At 44.2% G+C, this 21353-nt stretch overlaps 2 protein-coding genes across 4 annotated transcripts in view; both read right to left on the reverse strand.

Moving 5' to 3' along the window:
- ryr2a (ryanodine receptor 2a (cardiac)) overlaps nucleotides 1-15938 on the reverse strand; it is a gene marked incomplete at its 5' end in the record, with an annotated part of 175412 nt that extends 159474 nt beyond the window's left edge. The window contains one exon of the mRNA XM_083688230.1: nucleotides 15891-15938. Within this exon, the coding sequence (XP_083544356.1) occupies nucleotides 15891-15938 (48 nt within the window). The remainder of the gene's footprint in view (nucleotides 1-15890) is intronic.
- A 1882-nt stretch (nucleotides 15939-17820) lies between these two features.
- mtr (5-methyltetrahydrofolate-homocysteine methyltransferase) overlaps nucleotides 17821-21353 on the reverse strand; it is an 18076-nt gene continuing 14543 nt past the window's right edge. For 2 of the 3 annotated variants that reach the window (XM_083687045.1, XM_083687047.1), the window contains 8 exons: nucleotides 21276-21353; nucleotides 20902-20998; nucleotides 20324-20479; nucleotides 19660-19856; nucleotides 19306-19506; nucleotides 18875-19067; nucleotides 18458-18570; nucleotides 17821-18345 (listed from right to left, as the gene is read on the reverse strand). The exon at nucleotides 21276-21353 is cut by the window's right edge and continues 21 nt beyond it. In XM_083687045.1, coding sequence (XP_083543171.1) covers nucleotides 18259-18345; nucleotides 18458-18570; nucleotides 18875-19067; nucleotides 19306-19506; nucleotides 19660-19856; nucleotides 20324-20479; nucleotides 20902-20998; nucleotides 21276-21353 — 1122 coding nt within the window. In that variant the 3' untranslated portion in view covers nucleotides 17821-18258. The remainder of the gene's footprint in view (nucleotides 18346-18457; nucleotides 18571-18874; nucleotides 19068-19305; nucleotides 19507-19659; nucleotides 19857-20323; nucleotides 20480-20901; nucleotides 20999-21275) is intronic. The other variant, XM_083687046.1, reaches the window with a different exon arrangement.

Genomic DNA, 21353 nt, shown 5'->3' on the forward strand with positions numbered 1-21353 from the left:
TTGGCAGCCTGGCATGGGTTGGCATGGGATGGCATCCCTGCCCTTGTGTCCTCTCGTTCTCCGCCCCCACCCATCTGGCACAGAGCGCTACTCAGTCTTGTTTACAGAGTGTTACACGCTCATCAGGACTGGCCAACGATAACCACTACATCTGCCAGGCACCTGCAAACTCGGTGCATTATAGTGGAAAACAGTTTCTGATGGGACAATCAAGATAAAATAGAATAAATGAAATGAAATTACTTTCAGAAATGAAATGGCATTATTTTTTATTGTGCCACAAATGTCTCCATGCTTTGGATTAGTGCACACTGTTATGACAGTCACAAGCCATTGTGGAATCGACTCGACTGTGGAATCGGCACCAGGAGACCTTCTGACTTACTCTACCAGACAGACACCACCGCAGGCTGAGCTTAACTATTCCACACCATGTGATGAGGAGTAAGATCTATACGACCAAACCAGAGGGATCAATATGCTGTGATCTGACTTGGCACGGCACATAGCAACATTAAGTGTAAGGCGGCTGGAAGAGTGAATGGCACCAGCATTAATAAGTCTTGAAATACATGGATCAACGAAATGGAGGATGATTGTTAATATTTCAATATGTTCAAAGTGTCAGAAAGTGCACCCTCAACTATCAGCAGACAGTCGATATTCTGCCATCTTTAAAGGGCCACTGTGCCACATTACTGAAGGGGGCCCTGGATGGTCTCTAGGCCTAAAGGAAGCAACTATCTCACACTAGCGTATAACTAGAATTTGTGTACTAGAACTGGAACTGGAACGAGTGGACTAGAACAAGAACACAACTACTGTACTAACCCTAACCCTAACCCTAACCCTAACCCTAGAACTTGAACTCATGTACTTAGACCTTAGAACCAGTGTGCTAGAAACCTAATAGGTAGCTTTTAAGCTTTGGCCAAGAACTCACATACCTCACAAATCCAATTACACCCCGAGCCACCACCACAGTCTGGCCCAAAGCAGAGAAACAACAGGAAATGTCTATCAGCGTTATCTCCCTGACCAGGCCCATCAGAGAGCTGAGAGGCTCGCCCCGACCAAAGACCACACTCAGGACTCAAAGGGATACTTAGAGGTTAATTAGAAAAGTTAAACAGGGAACAGTTGAAACAGAAGGAGAGATGAGAATGAGAGAGTTAAGGTTGTCTTTTCGAGTTCTGCTCTGCTCTGCTCTGCTCCAGAGTCTTGGGAATACATTGTGTCGTGTCCATTTTTGTTTGAGGTCCACTAAAAATAGGCAAATCGTCCATGCATCAGCGACGGTGTGCGAGGCAGAGCGTGCACCCCATTACTCAAACACTGTTCCGTTCATGAAATGTAGGTTGCCATGACAGTTGAGGGTCAACCAGCTTTGGAAAGAACAAAAACTTTATTCCACTTTCGGTTTCAGTGTGAATCTGCTTCCGCCCATGACGCAAGAGCATGGATGAGTAATAAAGACAGACCGATGACTGATTTATTTTTTCAATCATGCTGTCAGAAGTGAAATATAATGTTGCAACATGAGCAAACAAGCTTAATGTGGTGTCTCTACAGTAAATGACATTGGAAAATGAGTAGTGATGGCAATGCAGATTTGAAGCAGGCTGACGAAGAGTTAGTCTAGCTAGCTCCTCTCCTCTCCTCTCCTCTCCTCTCCTCTCCTCTCCCCTCCCCTCCTCTCCTCTCCTCTCCCCTCCCCTCCTCTCCTCTCCCCTCCTCTCCACTTTCTGCAGCTGCCTCCTGTCTGCTGCGCACCAGAACATTCCCCTAAGATCAATCAGATTACATAAGAGCACTGCAGCGCGCGCACGCAAGAGAGAGAGAGAGAGGCTGCGGAGAGAGGAGAGAGTAGGCACCTTCACAGGACGGAGGCTGGGCTAGCCCTATGTTAGCTACAGTACAGTAGTTATGGCATGTTACATTTGCCGTTTGTTGTATAGTTTCAACAACCTGACTGAAGATTGCGAGTTGTTGGGTTCGTTCTCAACACAACGTGCACTCGTATGTGCACACTTACATCCACACACACTGTGTGGACGTATAGAACCGCCCAGCGGGCCAAATGGCATCAAAAGAGAATCCCGAAAAGGTTGGGGGCATAAGAACTGCCTCTCCATGCTGCTTGGTCCTTTTGAATAGTTAAAAGGTCAGTGCCAAAGCACTTGAGGGATCTACTTGGCACATACAGTGCCCTGTGAAAGTAATGGGATAGTGAAGCATTTTTTTTTTTCTTCTTCTTTTGGCTCTATACTGCAAAAGTTTGGGATTTCAAATTAAAGGTCAGGTGTGTTCCGTCACACCATTTGTGCAGGCATAAGAGAGCTGTCAATGTCTAGTGTTAATTCTAGGCTTTGTATTTGCCTTTGGTGTCAGAAACATAGCCAAAGCCAAAAAAGAAATGTCAGAAACATAGCCAAAGCTTTAGACTTATCAAAATCAACAGTTTGGAACATTATTCAAAAGAAAAAAAGGCACTGGTGAGCTCAGCAATCGCAAACAGGCTGGTAGGCCAAGAAAGACTGAATAATGCTCACCATAATTAAGAACACCCCCCAAAAACAACTGTCCCAGAGATCAGGAACACTCTCCAGGGGGTAGGTGTGAATTTGTCTACCATCTGTTGAGACTACTATCCGCAGAATATGTCACCAGCCAAACTACAGACGCTTCACTGCAAGGTGCAAACCACTAGTTATCCTAAAAAAGGATGGTCAGGTTCCAGTTAGCTAAAAAGTACCTAAAAACCGTGCAGAGGTCTGGAAAAAGGTATTGTGGACAGATAACATGAATATTATCATACGCCATAATGATTGCAAAAGTAAAGTTTGGAGAAAAAAGGGTCTGCCCATAATTTACAACATACCAACTTATCTGTGAAACATGGTGCAGAGGGTGTTATGGTTTGGGCATGTATAGCTGCCACTAGAACTTGCTAACTGATCTTAATTGAGGATGTTACTGCTGACAGCAGCAGCAGAATATATTCTGAAGTGTACAGAAACATATTGTCTGCTTGAGTGCAAGCAAATGCCTCCAAATTCATTGGATGGTGCTTCATCATACAGTAAGACAATGACCCAAAACATACTGCCATAGCAACTAGGGAGTTTTTCAGGGCCAAAAAGTGAAAAGGTCTTGACTGGCCAAGTCAATCTTCAGATTTAAATCCAAGTGAACATCAATTTCCTGATGATAAGATTTCAGGAAAAACACCTCAATACAAACAACAACTGAAGATGGCTGCAGTACAGGCCTGGCAGAGCATGCACGTCTGGTGGGGTCAATGGGTCACAGACTTCGGGCAGTTATTGCATGAAAAAGATTGTTCACCAAATACTAAACATAAGTGCTTAATTTGGACATTATGAATCTGTCTTATTACTTATGGTGCCTTGAAATAGGGGGACTATGTATAAAAAGTGTAGTCAGTCTAAATGGTGAAATCAATATGTACACAATTACCATTAAATAAAAGCTGAGAATCTCTTCTTTAACCTCATAGTAATTGTTTGATTTTAGGATTTTTGGACTATAGAGCCAAAAGAAGAAAAAATGCTTCACTGTGTCATTACTTATGCAGATCATTGCATCTATATAAGATAACATTAACATTTTAGCACCACCCCCTGTCCCCTCCCTCCCCTTTAGCTAAATTGAAAACACACAAATACTGAAACTAAACAAAGCAAACAAATACCTGTTAATTTGTTACTTTGAGTAAGAGGTATGCCTACGGTCTGCATATTACAGCATTGTCAAATCATTTACACGGTCAGACCACTGGTTTACTTACGCATGGCACTGTACATAACTTAAAAGCATGCCAGTCATGTATTTGGCATGAAGTGATAGATCAATAAAATAACCTTAAAATCAATTCTAAAACTAACAGGCAATCAAGGCACCAATGACACTTGGTGGTGCGAAACTGGTAATCTGTGGTAATCTATGTTCTCTGTCTGGTCTTGGCCAGGACTGGTGCTGCTGCATGGAGCCAAAGACACACATATGTGTTGGCTCTACCGTGATATTAGAAGTATGCATCCCCCCCAGTTACTCTATGGAATGATACGGTTCATTGATCCCCTGAGAACTTAGAAACATGGATATACCTGTACACTAGAATCCATTTGGCTGGATGAAAATCCACATTTATTCTCATGCATTGTGCAATTGTTTAAACAGTTCCCATCATATACAATGTATATTGTACAATCAGCAGAAGGTAAAGAAAACGGAAGAAGGAACAAGTTGGCAGAATTAACAACTTGCATGAAGCAAGATTGGAATGGGAAATGATGTGATGAGAGGCCATCACAGCCATGCTGGTCAAATGTGTGGGTTAGATCATACTGTGTGGGTAACAGCTGCCACACAGTGGCATGGCACACATGAGATTCAGCAAAGACTTGGATGAGTCCTGTGATGGCTTTATGACAAGTCCTGGCTGGTATTAGAGATGCATCATTTACTTTATGTTAGGAGTTTACTGATGAGTATCATTGTTCTCATGGACGACAGGTGCACAGGTACACCTATAGCACAGAGGCCAGAGGCAGACTGGTACATTAACTGGAAATTAAGTCACAGGAAATTAAGTCACAACTAATGAAAAAGTGACTGGGGTAGGGTGGATTTTTTTGAAACCGAGAGGGATGTGTGGGATAATGAGAGGCTCTGTTGAAAAACACACACACCTGTCCGAGAGCTACAGTATAAAGTCAGTGACCGCTATCCACTCACCTAAGCACCAGCACCTAGCAAGCCTACACTGCACCACAGAGGAGCAACACCAATCCATCGACTGGTAAAGACATGACTTCATCACCACACACATGTGTCTGCAAAACAACGTACACATGCAATCATTTCTGTTTATTTCTGTTTTCAAAAGAGCATCTGTGTAGTACTCTGTTTTTTATATGCATTTGTAGCATCTCTCTCTCTCTCTCTCTCTCTCTCTCTCTCATTGCAGTAGCCATGGGAAACCATTCCTTATTGAACAGTCACACTGGCTCTTCTACGGATTATGACTCAGGCAACTTTGTCACGGCAACAATGTTTCCATAATCCGAGGTGAGTACATTCGAGGAATACATACAGTAAAATGGTCCCACTGCAGATGAGGGACCTATATAGACTTATATGTACAGACTCATTATGTACAGCATTATAGACTCAGCCTTAAAGAGACGCTACAGGAGTTTTGTCACATATTCTTCACATCAAATGTTGTGTTGACTGTATGGTTCATCAACTTATTTCTTATCTTTTTAGACCACAAAGGACTCAGTTTAAGGCCAACAAACCTTTGTAAATTAAGCTGTTGCTCATGGTGGTGGGGAGGTGTGCCCCTCTCTGTCCAATCAGGTAAAACAGGGACCCGTTTATGGCTTGTGAGTGCTCATTATAGCAGGGCTCCAGAGTGTGACCCTTTGACTTTGCTGTGCGATTAAAAAATGTTTTAAAAAGCAGATGAGTAAAAAGCACATCTGGGAGTGCTCATTAGCCTACATAATGTTTTTTATATTACAATTGTATAATAACACATGTTTGAAATTCATTCTAAAAGCCCTCTCATTGTCATTTCGTTCCAATAGCAACCGAATAGCCAAAAGTGAAACAACTGTTTACTGGACTATTGCACTTCAGCAGTCACATTTAGAATAGGCGCTATCTCCGGTTCTGCTGGTGATCCTACACATTTTTGGAAAACAATTAAGACCCTGAAGTGTGGGAATTCCTCTTCATCTCTACCTAAAGAAGTTTTGTCAGACTCTGGCCTCATTACAGAGAAAATTGAGATAAGTAATGCATTTAACCAGCATTTTATCTCGGCAGACTTTTTATTTGAGAGAAATGGTGGTTTGGCTGACCCTGGTCAGATGGTGGACTGCACTCCCATCTCTCAGTTGGCTCGATGGGATCAGTCAACTACTAGCAAATCTATTTTTAATTTCAAAAATGTTCTACTTGTGATGTACTAGATGTCCTTAAAATGTATGTAAAAAAAATCCATTGGGGTTGATCTGCTTGATCCAGGCCTATTGCAGCTTTCGGCCCCCCTGAGTCATCGACACATTTTTTATCTGACTGTTATCTCAGGTGCTATCCCCAAGTTTGGAAGGCCAGGCTCCATAAAGGTGGTGACCCCTCCGACCTAGATAACTACCGCCCAATATCCAAGCTATCTTGCCTTTCCAAAGTATAAGAGTTCCCGGTCAACTTCCAGCTAAGAACCATGTTATCTTCCCATTCTATTGTAAATGTGCACCAATCTGGCTTTAGACCTGGTCGTAGCACAGTCTTAGCTGCTACAATTGTCTTAGATGATGTGATAAATTGCCTAGATCAGAACGTCATCTGAAATAGGCCTGCATCAGGCTTCATGTAGATGGTTTGAAAATGATTTAACGGACAGAACACAGTGTTTCTTAACTGATGGTGTTAAATCATCAAAAAAAAGAAAACCTGGACATAACAATGGGTGTTCCACAAGGATCAATTCTTTGTCCGGTTCTTTTTACTATTTACATCAACAATATTGGATTATCTATATGCCGATTACACTGTTGTTTATGCTATTGCCCCCACGATTAACCAACTTCTTTCTGAGCTAGAGTCTGAGCTTGAGCATTTGGTTTGACAAAGACTTGACGTTCAGAAAACATACAGTGGGCTTCTTTTATAGGAATAGATATTGCCTTTCACTGAACAGCAGACGGTGGATTGTGCCAGTGCTTGATTATGGTGATGTCATCTACCGAAGTGCAGCAGCCACTACTCTTAAACCTTTGGATGCCATCTACCATAGCACCCTTTGCTTTATCACAGGTGATAGTTTTAATAGTCATCATTGCATTCTTTATCAAAAAGTTGGCTGGACCTCATATAAGACCCGTAGATCTCTTCATTACTCCCTTTTTGTGGAAAAGCCTTACTGCTTAAACTCCCAACTACCTAACCTCATTATTTAAATTCAAGAACATCAATTACCCAACTTGACGTTTCTCGGGTCTCGACTGAATTGAGTAAATCCACTTGTAGTGCACCTCACTGCTGGAACAATCTGCAGAGAACATTTCAATTGGTTGCTCTGGTGCCGCTAGGGCAGTTTAAAGTTTTGATTAAGAACCTCTTTATTGAAAAATGTGTTCTTGATTGTGTTTTATTATGTTGTATTTGTGTATGTGTATTATGTATTATTGTAAACTGTGTGTATGCAGGGCTCCCTTGTAAAAGAGACCTTGGTCTCAATGGGACTCCCTGATAAAATAAAGGTTAAATAAAAAATATAATATAGCAAAACTATTCAGCGGTTTTGGTGCAACCAATTTTGGTGCAACCAAATCATGTGCTGGTGCCACCAAATGAAAAAAGTTGGCGGCACCAGGGGAAAAGCTTAGTCTGGAGCCGTGTATATAATTAGTGACTGAATTATACAACAAATCCTGTAGCATCTCCTTAATGACACTTTCCCAATAATTTCAATTACTGGACAATATTTGGGGGCATGTACAATATATTTTCTGTGCTGTTACCCCTGTCAAGTTATATTACAGTGACCAGATTTCTCTCAGCACTGTGAAATTACAAATTTTCTCTCTTTCTCTCTTTCTTTTTCTTTCTTTCTTTCTTTCTTTCTTTCAGCTGCTGCCCCAAAGGCTCACTGCACTGCACCCGCACCCAATGTCCATGTGGCCAATGCCACAGGCAGCACAGTGCATCTCTTCTATAAGGGGGAGAAGATGGCCGTCTGTCACCTCAACCAGGGGATAGAACTCAAACATGGCGGGGCAGCAGGCTCCATCCTCATCCAGGCTGGCAGCTTCATCCTCTGCTCCGTCTTTGAGGACCTGTACATCACAGCTTTTAGTGTGAGCACCACCAAGACATTCAACTGCACTGTTCGACCACTTCCTGGTTGAGAACGTTCAGGGCCAGCCTGTATCATTACTGTCAGTGTGGGTGTGATTTTCGCCAAGACCGGAGAAATCTGGTTGTATGAGGAGAAGGTGGACCAATACATCTTTATAAAACAATACACCTTTGTTGGTAAATCATTCCAAAGAAACGACTATTTGGATGTCACTGTTGCAGTGTGGGGTATATTGAATGTAAACCTATTAGAACATCATCACTGATATGCCTCCCAGGGTCTTCCTCTGTACAGAAATAAGCCTAAACATACTACAGGAGAAGATCAATACATCAGGACATGCATGTGTCTATTATAGCAGATTTAAATCAATGGTCTATTGATCTCCTGTCTGATGCAATGGTGACACATGCTGACCTGGTTCAAAGGACCAGTTGAACACAGAGAGAGATGAATAGTGGCCGCTGTCACCACTGACGATGAGCTGACGATCTGTGAGCTTTTTGACACAAAATGGCGGCCTTAAAGTAGTGACTGTGAACACTAGCATACCCCATAGAGTGTATCAATGTACTGCCCGTGTATTCTAATTGGTATGCTACATGTAGAGTGGGCACTGAAACATAGCCATGTGCTGTCAGTCATGGAGAGGTGCAGTGAGTCACCATCCTCCCCAGAACCACTTGTGTATGAGGCTTGATGAAGCTCTTTGAGGGAAAACTGTTAGCCCTGCATCTTTCCCCATCCAACAGGTCTCAAGGCCCGTTCTGTAATGCCTCTGCGACCACCTGATAACTGTGACTGATTGGCCGATGTGGAGAGCCCCTCTGCATACAGATTGGTCTTTAAGAAGCCATTTTGATAAATGCCGTCTTTTGTCATTTGCTAAGCACTTTTGGAGAGGCAGCCACCAGAGACAGCAAGGCCAAACATCGATGAGTCCACTCCCCTAGAACACCCTGGCAGCAACAACATGTTTATATGGAAACCGAGTGTCAGTACGACACAACAAAAAACAGTGTTCGTAAATAAAATATCGATTTCAAGAGATCTGATTCCCTGATTGCTACAATTAAACATAATCATTACAACCATTAGGAAGCTTTTTGAAAGCTTGAATGTTACATACTGGTATTGGTGTGATGTAAACAGTGGACACTCCCTTTAACCCATGCTTACACCAATCCAATGCTTTTTTTAATTTCAAGAGAGGGCGCAATTAAGCGCACAGTTAGGAGAGAGTAGAGTAGAGAATCAGACCACCACAGCTCATGTCTCAAAGCCAAGGATGGAAGTCAAACCACTGCAGGTTTCCATACATGGTCTTTACCATTATCAATTACACCTGAGGAGTAACCAGAGAATAACCAGAGAACAGAGAATGTAGGCATCCAAAGCTTGGATCATCTGAAAAACATTCATGAGATAATATTATATTTTTTCAGTGATTCTCTTTCCCTGTTTGACATTGGATATGTGTGTCATGAGCTCAATGATTTAATTCTTACAGTAGAACTTCAAGCTCCAAACCCACTGGGACAGCTTCCCTGTGAAGGAGAGTCATTCTACTGGATACATTCTATCACAATGACAAATCTACAGCTGTGTCATCGATAATCTAAGACTCCTCTGTGTAGAGGAATTGCACACTTAAATACAGTGCAAACTCTTAATGCCATTATGTATTTATACAGGTACTGTATGTAACTTTAAGATTAAAATCACTAAATCTCGAAACAAATCTACAGTGCCCAGCGTAAGTAATGGGACAGACAAGCATTTTTTTCTTCTTTTGTCTCTACACTCCAAAAGTTTGGACTTGAAATCTAACACTTATTATTAGGGTTAAAGTAGAGATTATCATGTTTTATTTCATGGTATTTGTGTACATATTGGTTTCACCATTCAGAAATGACAACACTTTTGATGCATAGTCCCCCTATTTCAGAGTACCCAAAAGTGATGAAGGACAATTGGCTTGACGGGTGTTTCTGCTTCCTTAGGTGTGTTCGTCACATCATTGGTGCAGTCATAAGAGAGCTCTCAATATCTAGTATTGATTCTAGGCTTTGCATTTGCCTTTGGAGTCTGCTATTGGTGTCTGTCAACATGAGGACCAAAGAGGTGTCAATGAAAGTCAAGGAAGCCCTCATAAGGCTGAAAAATCAGAAACTTAGAATACCTCACCAGCCGAACTACAGAGGCTTCACTGAAAGGTGCAAACCACTAGTTATCCTCAAAAAGGATGGTCATTTACAGTTAGCTAAAAAGTACCTAAAAAGCCTGCAGAGGTCTTGTGGACAGATAACATAAATATTATCATGTACCAGAGTAATTGCAAGTGGAAAGTCTGTAGAAAAAAGGATCGAGGTTTACAGCATACCACCTCACATGTGAAACATGGTGGAGGGGGTGTTAATGTTAGGGCATGTATAGCTGCCACCGGCTAACTTGTCTTAATTTATGATGTTACTGCTGAAAGCAGCAGTGTACAGAAACATCTTGTGCTCAAATACAATTTGTCCCCAGCAACTATGGCTTTTAGAGCAATCCCAAAAACCTGAAACTTTCCCTATTTGTCACAGGAGACAGAATATCACAAATACAACATCCATAATGTCACATGTCGAAAAGGTCAATGTCCATCTCCCTTCAATCACTAACAAAGGTCAGGTTCAAAGCGTGTTGTGCTTCAAAGGCCTCTACATGTGAGCTGCTACACTGTGATTCTACTGTACATTGGGGGCATCGTCGTACAGGACCACCACTTCAACCCTGCCCCCCCCCCCCCCCCCCCCCCCCCTCCACCTCTTACACTCATGCAGATCCTAATAACCGTCTGTTATATGTAAAACACCAGCTCAGCAATATCAACCACATAACAGCTTCACTGAGGCCAACACCAGATCGATGGCCCCTAGTCCCATGTTCCTAACCCCCCTCCTCCCTAACACACACACACAATGTACAAACTGTGCGCACGCACATGCGCACACACACACACACACACACACACACACTAGACTTTACACCAGCCCAAACATCGCCATAGGCCGTGATTAACTCATCGTGCCAGTGCAAAAGTGCATTGTCAAACGCTCATTATGAATCGCATGATCAGCTGCAAGCAACACGCCAGCCACTTCAATTATTCAGCAGGCAATATACTTTTTAATTGTGTTTCACACAGTTAGCAATTATTCACAGGCAATGTCGCAAGGACATGAGAAAGAGAGGGAGAGAGAGAGAGAGAGAGAGAGAGGGAAAGAGAGAGGGGGGAGGGAGAAAGAGAGAGAGAGAGAGAGAGAGAGAGGGCCCTGTTGGATTTCAATGGAGGGCAGAGGGAAAGTGAGGATCGTGTAAAGAGGTGTCAAAGGATACTGGTTCTATGGTCCCTAGGGAGCCACTTCTCAGGAGGGTAATGGTTTCATTGGGACCGTTAGGCCAGCCATCTATCCTCTAAAGATGGAGCATGTAGGCTAAGCGACAGAAGGCTATGCTAAATGACAAAAAACAATGCATTTAATTTACACCGTGCCTTTAGAATACATGCAAATGGCACTTATAATATGTATGAGGCAAACTATGAATATGAGGCACACTAGCACATCAAAAATGTGACACCTGTATCACTGCAAAGTTAAGACTGTGTTGCTCAAGCATCCCAAAGAGGGTGCTCTGAGAGAAGTGTATGTGTGTACGTATCTGTCTGTCTGGCTGTCTGTCTGTCTGTGACTATAAGTGTATGTGTGTGTGGTTTGCCTGGAGGCAATGTGGTCTACTCTGCATGCAGGCGGTGTCTCCCAGACAGACGCTGGGTGGAAAGAGAGAGAGGGAGAGAGAGAGGGAGAGAGGGAGATGAGCAGGAGAATACCGGGCTCAGGTAAGAGAGAGAGCCAGATGGAGCCTGATAGGGAGACTCTATAAACTTCAGGCTGACTCAGAGCAGGCCACTCACAGAAAGGCAACAGTCACATTATATACACTACCTGGGACAGGGTTGGCTCCGGGATAGGACCCTAGGACAGCTTGGGGGTGTGTGTGTGTGTGTGTGTGTGTGTGTGTGTGTGTGTGTGTGTGTGTGTGTACACCTGTATGGCTTGGGGCTGGTGTACTCAAGACAGGGAGACAGTTAGCTGGGGATGGGCTGTGACAGGGCAGGTGTACAGTCTAGTGTGAGTATGTGTGTTTGTATGTGTGTGTGCGTGTGTTCACACGTATTTTCCCCTTCTTGCATGTGTATGTGTGTGTGTATGTGCTGAATGCTAGGGGAGGTGGCTGTGTTTGTCTGCAAGGAGAGCTGAGCTGCTGCAGTGCCACGTGTCGTCGGTCCATCTAGTGATCTAGTCTAGCCAGCCTTCGAAGACCAGAGGCAGTCATCTGGATCAACTCCCAAGAGTAGCCAGAGCTACACAATATATCATAGTACACAATATCATCATACATGCCATTTAGCAGATGCTTTTATCCACAGTACAATTCCCAGATTCCCTGTGTCACTGTCACTCTCTTCCGCCTGTGTCTTGCTGACTGGGAATCGGCGACAGATGGGAGTCAGAGTGTAACGAGGGCATGCTAATCATGCTAATCATGCTAAACACAGTTGTCTTTTCCCAGCTGACTATCAGCATAAAGGGCATGGGTTTATTTCCATGGCTTGAAATAACTCTGCTGCTTTAGCCTGGGGCTATATTGTGGTGTGTGTGTGTGTGTGTGTGTGTGTGTGTGTGTGTGTGTGTGTGTGTGTGTGTGTATGTGTGTGTGTGTGGGTGCGTGTGCGTGTGTGTGCAGATGACCACTGCAGACTCTACACAGCCTCTGTATAGTCTTAAGTTTCTCGGTGCAGCATCCCAGGGGCGTCATCCCAGGTCCCTCTTTCCCTCACTCAACCTCCCGTCTTGTGTGTGTGCGTGTGTGCGTGCGTGCGTGCGTGCGCGTGCGTGCGCCCCCGGTCTGAGCTGAGCTGAGGTGATAGAGCACCGTGACATGCGACGCGATGTGTTGCGGCATCCACAACAAGCAGTGAGTGAATAGTCACTTAGAAGACTATGCTTCAGCTGAATAGTCCACCATCACAGACCAGCACCGTGGAGGCAATGTCACAGCGCTGATGCCTTATGACAAGCTGATTGATGCTTCTCTCTCACACACACACCCACCCACACACACACACACCCACACACACACACACACACACACACCTGAAGCATCAGAGCGGCCTATAAATGCTGTTTTAATGTTATTCATAACCATGGTGCCAGGGACTGACTGCGCCAATAGCCCACCTGGAAAAGCTTTTCTACTGGAATCATCAGTGGCAGATAAATGCAGGGAGTCATCCGTTTGAATTGGTGGGCTGTAATGTACTGGCTGCTGCATACAAACAGAGAGGAGAGGGAGGGAGGAAGGCAGAGAGATAGAGAGGGGGGGGGAGCTAAAGCAAAATAAGCGAGAGAGGGGAAGACAGAGGAGAGAGAGAGAGAGGGGAAAAAAGGAAGAGAGGGAGAGCAAGAGAGAGAGAGAGAGAGAGAGAGAGAGAGAGACGTAAGCCGTAAAGCAGTGATTTTGCTCCTACAACAGAGATAGATCAATGTGGTGTCTGCTGTTGTGGGAGAGAGAGGGAGGGAGGGAGGGAGGGAGGGAGGGAGAGAGAGTGAGAGCGAGATAGAGAGAGAGCTATGCTGGGGTCCCCGATGCCACTGTAGCTCCTCTCTCCTCTTAATTACAGAGTAAATCACCAGGCTACTGCAGCGGCAGGCAGGCAGAGCAGCATGTTCAGGCCAGGCCAACTCTATTAGGACAACAGGAATTGGCTGGAGATGGACTGTTAGCTCGGCCAGCGAAGCAAGCGACCAACCGTTAAGACGTCCATGGACAGGTTTCATGGCGGGATCCATATAAGGTGACAAAATGTATGGGTCACTATTATCTAGTGGGAGAATAGATAGGGAGCCTGGAGTTGTTGTTGGCTAAATCATTGGTTAAACGTGTCTATGCAGTTGGCCTACAATGCCAGTCAAAGGATGTTCACATAGTTATCCACTTATCATTTGAATAAAGTCACTCTTAAGAAAATGTTTCCAAACATGTTCAGATATATTATTTGCATTTTTATCCAGTTCTCTGAGGATATTGATTTGAATAGATGAGGTCAGGTTATAACAGAGACACGCATATGTATTCCTACCCAAAGAGACAATGACCAGATGTGACAAGATGAACCAAACCAAGGCAGAACCAAGGAACCATTGGTTTTCTTGCAGGGTTAGGTATCTGTACCCCCCCCCCCCCCCCACACACACACATACACACACATAGTCGTCGTCCCCAAGAACACACACACACACACACACAGCCCCCCCCCCCCCAAAAAAAAAAAAAAACATACAGACACACACAGACATACAGAGAGAGGAACTGATAGATAGCAAATGAAGAGCGGCCAGCCCGGGACATAACATTGATGTAACAGGGAGGAAACTCATTAAACATTGAGAGGAGACAAACCGCTGCTGTACTGGGATGATGGAGGGGTAGCTATCACCACTGGTGGCTTCCCCAGCCCCCCTTCACACTGAACCATACTATCAACATCTCACTGTCTGGCCTCGACTCCACACACAACGGCAGAATCACACCTCATGCTTTATACATGGCTTCTGCATGAGCATGAAACAAAGTTACGATAACAAAGATATACGACCACTTGGTGGAATGTTGTTTTTTGGTGGTGACTATCATCTTCATCATTGTTGGAAGTAGTTGTGGATTCTTACTGTTCTGTCTACACATTAGAAACCAGCTCACTCACAGAAGCAGTCCAGTTCATAACCATTCAAGCTTTTCAACGATTCCACGTTTTTACAGCTTATTTACAATATCAACAACCTCTAAACCATATCCTCTAAATCTTCAGTGGATTGAGGTAAAGCCAGACCAACACATTCCAGCACAGTTTGTAGACATTCTCTGACTATGCTTAGTGTTGAGACTCCAGCGGTCAGCTGGAACAATCAGGTATTGATCTACATCGAAATTCTGCATTAGAAGTGATGCTGCAGGATCGGTCGAGGGAGGGGGTGCTGTGAGAAAATGGCCACTGCAATTTGGACCACTTTTCCCTGGGCTCCGGGCCAAGACATCAAACTAATATTGACAATAATATAATGTGCTATTTTCAAAACAATGCAAATTGACAACATGCTGAGTACGCAACATCCGTGACCGTACTGAGTGGCAGTATATCTAGTTCGCCTATATCATGAACATAAACAATTATATAAAGCGCAATAAACAAAACTGTATCCGAATTTTGTGAAACATGGAATGGTTGGAGAAAAGGAAAGAAAAAACAGAGAGAACAGCTGTCAGAATATAAGTCAATTTGTTGAGAAAACGGGATGACATTGTTGCAGTATAACAACAATATTTCACTAAACATGACCAGACTGCATCCCTGTCAGTTCGTCTTATGTCACTGTAGGGTGTCTGCAGTGCCGAGTCCAGCTCCCCCTATACGACTGATAGAAAGTACGGGGGATAGACCCCCAAAGTGTTTCAAATCAGGTACACTATATATAAAATGGACACTCATAGAGGAGCCTGCTGTTACTAAACCATTAGGTCTACAAATCCTAATATTTAGATGTGTCTGTCCTTGTTCCAACAGGCTATTCACAAACCGAGGCACTGCAAGACACTCACTCAACCTCCATCCTTTATGTCACCCACGCTGATTCACAGGAGGCGACAAGCAACCATTCAGGTGACACAACGTCTACATACATCGTGTCCCATATTTGTCAACATCTTGTGAACTATAACCATATACATCAGACATCAATAACACGGTGACATAAGCTGTCCATTGTAATACGCTCGTCGCAGTTTGCGGTTAACTCCCCCAGCAATAAACAGAGAGAGGATGCGCCGACGCCGTCTGCAGCCAACAACAATATTCACACGTTACAATTTTATAGTTATGGTCACTTACAGTTCGTAAGAACTGGATTTCATCTTCGCCTTCTCCTCCTTCAGCCATGGTTGTCCGTGGATGAGACAGCCGGACGAAGAGAGTTGAAGAGGAGGCGGCAGGTCGGAGGCTGAAGCGGTGTATGCGAGGCTGACTGCTTAACACTCATTGGACGGCTTACATATTCACAGGGAGGAGTTGTGCAGGTGTGTGTGAGCTGAGAGTCGGTCACTTTGCCCCCTCTCCCGGTCATTTTGTAAATAGGATGGTGCATTATCACAACAGGTTATACAAATAATATGATACTGACTCTAAGAGCACTGAGGTAGAATTGCAATGGAACACACTGTACAGTGCCCTATATAAGTATTGGAAAGAGGAAGCATTTTCTACTCCCTACTTCTACTCTCTACTCCCAACAGTTTGGATTTGGAAATCAAACAATTGCTATGAGGTTAAAGTAGAGATTCTCAGTTTTAAATTGGTTTCAACATTTAGAAATTACAACCCTTTTTATGTATAGTCCCCCAACCAGTAGTATTGGAAAACTCTAAGGTGTGTTCCGTCACATAATTTGTGCAGTGAATGTGTCAGAGGCTACCATCCACAGAAGACTTCACCAGCAGAACTACAGAGGTTACAGTACAAGGTGTAATCCACTATTTAACAACAGAAACCAGATGGCCAGATTACAGTTTGCTAAAATGTACCTAAAACAGCCTGCAGAGTTCTGGAAAAAGGTTGTGTGGACTGATGAGACAAAGATGAACATGTACCAGAGTGATGGCAAGAGTAAAGTGTGGTGGAAAAAAAGGAACTTGCCAACATCCATGTAATCCTGTATACCACCTCATCTGTGAATGGGTGGAGGGGGTGTTATGGCTTGGGCATGTATGGCTTCCACTGGAACTGGCTCACTTGTTTTCATTGATGATGTAACTGCTGACAGCAGCAGCAGGATGAATTTTGAAGTATACAGAAACATCTTGTGTGCTGAAGTACGAACAAATGCTTCTCATTGGACGGCACTTCATCATACAGCAGGACAATGACCCCTAACGTACTGCCATAGCAAGTAGGGAGTTTTTCAGGGCAAAAAGGTGGAAAGTTGTTGACTGGCCAAGTCAATCTTCAGATTTAAAGCTTATTGAACATGCATTTAATTTGCTGAAGAGGAGACTTAAGGCAAAATGTCCTCAAAACAAACAACAACTGAAGATGGCTGCAGTACAGGCCTGGCAGAGCATCACCAGAGAAGACACCCAGCGTCTGGTGGGGTCAATTGGTCACAGACTTCAGGCATTTATTGCATGCAAAGGATTGTCGACCACCATACTAAATTTGGACATTATATAATTTTTCCAATACTTTTGGAACCCTTAAATAGGGGGACTATGTTTAAAAAACATTGTATTTCTAAATGGTGAAACCAATATGAAAGAAAAAAAACACTGAATTAAGGCTGAGAATCTCAACTTTGAATTAAATGTTTGATTTAAAATCCAAAGTTTTTGAGTACAGAGCTAAAAGAAGACAAAATGCTTCCTCTTTCCAATACTCATGGAGTGCAGAGTATAACAATTTTCTATAGATGTGCCATGAGTATTGGAAAGAGGAAGCATTTTGTCTTACTCTGAAAGTAGTCCATGGGCCAAGAGAAACTGTCATCCATGGTCTTTTTAAAAAACAAATGGATGACCATTTCTCTTGGCCCATGGACTACTTTCAGAGTAATGAACCATCTGACTAAGGTGTACAAAAGTGAACTATCCCTTCAACTTCATCATGAGGCAGAAATCAACAGTCCTGTATAAACTATTACAAATCTTTGTAAAATCAACATTTGATTGGAGTATGTAAAATCAACATTTGATTGGAGTAAGGCAAGCAGTTTCTCCATGTAACAAAAACAACAGCAGGCCCCACAAACATACAACTAGAGAGACAAAGGGATGATCAAAATTACTTTATATGAAAATAATTAATTCTGTGCCAGATAAATGGTTGTAAACTCAGCATTGTGAACATATTTCAGTGGTATGGATATGAGGATAAAAAAAAGAGCTAAAAAAATCAACATTTTCTTTGTTCTTCTTTTTGAGAGAAAGGACACTTGAAGGGTAAATCAATCTCAGGTGTTCCACAAACTGCCTTTTTCCGTCAATGGCAGTAAGAATTGGTCAGTAATAGTGGCACGATTCTTTAAGACATATTGTGAAATACAGAATTGGAATCATTCATATTAATAATTGACAATAATCATTAATAAAAACATAATTCATAACAACATTGAACCTTGTATCATATGGACCGTGTCAACATCTTTTGTGTCTGAGCAGCATTTGGTGGCAGCCGCATCATCATCATCATCAAGAGCCACTATTGGACATCAGTCAGTATTGTAGCCAAGGATTGGCCCCAGCCACCTCTCCACCTCTGGAACAGATATCTCTTTCCTCTGGGCGTAGTCCTCCACCTGTAGTGAGACAGGGATCGAAGAGGGATTGACATAGGATAAATGTCTCTAGAGATACATTTTTCTCCATTGACCACCCCCCGTCTCCCTCCCTAAAGCCTGTGTACAATACCTGTTCTTTAGTGATTTTGCCCACTGCAAAGTAGGTGGCCTTGGGGTTGGAGAAGTACAGTCCAGAGACAGATGCCGCTGGGGTCATGGCCAGAGACTCAGTCAATTGGATACCTGGAGGGAAAAAAACATCAAACCTCATCTTCAGCCAGGGAGAATGACTGATATCAAGACGGGTTCAATTTGAAGTTGAAGTTTGAACATACAAGACAGAGGCCTTTGGTGCAGTACACTTCTTCTGAACATACAAGATGGAGGCCTTTGCTGCAGGACACTACTTCTGAATTCCCTCTACTCCTTATGCAATCCCTCAGTGGAAGTAATATTGCAGCATTCCCACCCAGTTAATCAGAGGGCTTAGATGAAGTATCACCATACTGCTTACATCTCCCTAACCCCAACAGTTCTTGGAACTCACCCGTCTTCTCCTCTATGTCCGCCAGCCGCCACATGGTCATCTTCTCTGTGTGGTCGGGCTGGCTGGGGTAGCCGGCGGCGGGCCTGATGCCCTCGTAGGCGATCCTGTGCATGTCTGAGGCCTGGAGGGCCTCCTCAGCACTGTAGCCCCACAGCTCCCTACGCACCCTGGCATGAAGTTCCTCAGCAAATGCCTGGAGGGGGAGGAGAGAGGAGCGCTTAGCTACGATGAAGCTAGCTGGTTAGCTGTCTGGACCAGTGTAACAGTGATGAAGCTAGCTGGTTAGCTTCGCAGACCAGTGTAACAGTGCTGAAGCTAGCTGGTTAGCTACGCTGTCTGGACCAGTGTAACAGTCATGAAGCTAGCTGGTTAGCTGTCTGGACCAATGTAACAGTGATGAAGCTGTTTTGGGTCACTTCCCCGTACGGTACCTCAGCCAGGCGGTCAGCCAGAGCCTTGACCATGATGCTGCTGTAGTCATCTCCCTGGCTCTCAAACTGCTTGCTCAGCTCCTCTGCCCCGAACACGGCCACAGCAAACAGGCCAATGTAGTCAGGGATCCCGCTGTCCCTCGGCGCCACAAAGTCCGACAGGCAAAAGTATGGGTCCGAACTGGCAGAGTCCTTCTCCGCCTGTACAGGAGGGACACAACAGTTCTCCTAGAATGTACCAGTTCCATTCTCTGACTTCTCTGGGAATGCATACTTAGTTGAAAGCAAATACAGTCAAGTCATACAGCAGCTGAGTAATAGGCGTCAATGCGGTGACGGTCGCACACCACTCACCTGCTGGCGTAGGCCGTGGAACTTGACCACATGCTGGGCATTGCGGGGGGTGACGTCGTTGGCGTAGACGTGGATGTCGTCACCAACGCTCTGGGCGGGCCAGAAGCCCACCAGACCACGCCCCTGCAGACCCTTGTTGTCAATCAGCCTGTTGAGGAGCCTCTGGGCGTCATCAAACACCTTCCTGGCCTCAGCTCCTGTCAATCAACCGGAAGGACAACAGTGTTACTGGCCTGGGCGCAAGACAATACATCATACATCAGCATAGCAAGCTGAGCACGCCGAGTTGTTTTGTTCCCTCTCATTGGACCTCTCTCCAAATGGAGAATATCAGAGTGGAGTGCTCGTGCTGATTGGTCGACAGATCTCGCTGTCATCAATAGGACATCCATGGGAATCTAGACAGCGCCAACATATATGACAACACTGTGGTCACCGACCACACAGACCAGCCACAATTCTTACAAATCTGACCAACCACAGGTCAACCACAACTCTCACAACACGGCTGATGTGTGAAGGACTTTGGCCTCTAAAGCCCATCCGAGGGGAATTCCATCATTCTGTCATTCTTGGAATTCACATAGATGCTGCTAAGAATTGGGAGTTCACACTAACGACGCTTATAAATAGTTTCATGGACCGGCAGCTTTGCTCCACCTACCCACTGTTCTGTCTTTGAAGATCTTGGGGTACCCTCTGTTGGGGTACTTGCCCCTCAGCTGCCAGACGTCGAAGAAAGGCTTCCAGTCAATGTAGTCCACCAGACGCCTCAGGTCGTACGACTCAAACACATGTGTCCCGATGAACTGTGGATGGACTGGAGGGGGGAAAGAGGGATAGAGAGAGGGAGAGGGAATCAGTTGCCAACACCATTACAATGAGGTCTCCTCTGTCAAAACATTAATTTGGCCTCGGTATGTCAATCAATGACCACTAAGATCAGTGCTCCTCACTCCTGGTCTTGGAGAGCCACAGAGGGTCCAGATCTGTGTCCCTAGTGCCATCACATCTAATTAAACTAATCAACTGATCTTCAAAAGCTGGATAAGCTGATTCAGGTGTGTCCCTGCTGAGATGGGACAAAAGCCTGCAGCACTGCAGCTCTCCAGAACCAGGATTAAAGCGCACTGATTGAGATGAAAAATAACAATATTGGCAGAATAACAATAGTGGTAAATACCAGAAAAAAACAGCTAATATTGCATCTAAATATTAAATTAATCACCACAATAATTTTACCAGGTAATGGAGTGGTCTCACCTGGTGTGGGCTGGGAGAGCCAGTCCACATGTAGTCCTTTTTCCCTGGCCTTGGTCAAAGACAGGAACCGTCGCTCCTGAGGACAGAGAGAAACAACTTTATTAATCATCTCCACATCTCTCTAGCAGGTATAGTGGGAGGTATAGATAATGTTCCTTCAGACTTATCTCCAGGGTGGGTACAGTGTTGCTCTAAAGTCTGTCCATCATCCATCCACCTATACATCCAAAAAGGATCTTGTATCATCCATCCAGTCAGTCATCCATCCCATTTGTAAAAGGATATTGTATCATCAATCCAGTCCGTCATCCATCCATCCATCCATCCACCCACCCATCCATCCATCCACTCACCTTCAGGGAGTCGTAGTGGTCTTGCCTGATGTCCTCGTACTCCTCCGTCGTCTCCTCGAAGAACTCCTCCTTCACGTT

This window comes from Argentina silus (assembly GCF_951799395.1).
Source record: "Argentina silus genome assembly, chromosome: 16".
NCBI lineage: Eukaryota > Metazoa > Chordata > Actinopteri > Argentiniformes > Argentinidae > Argentina > Argentina silus.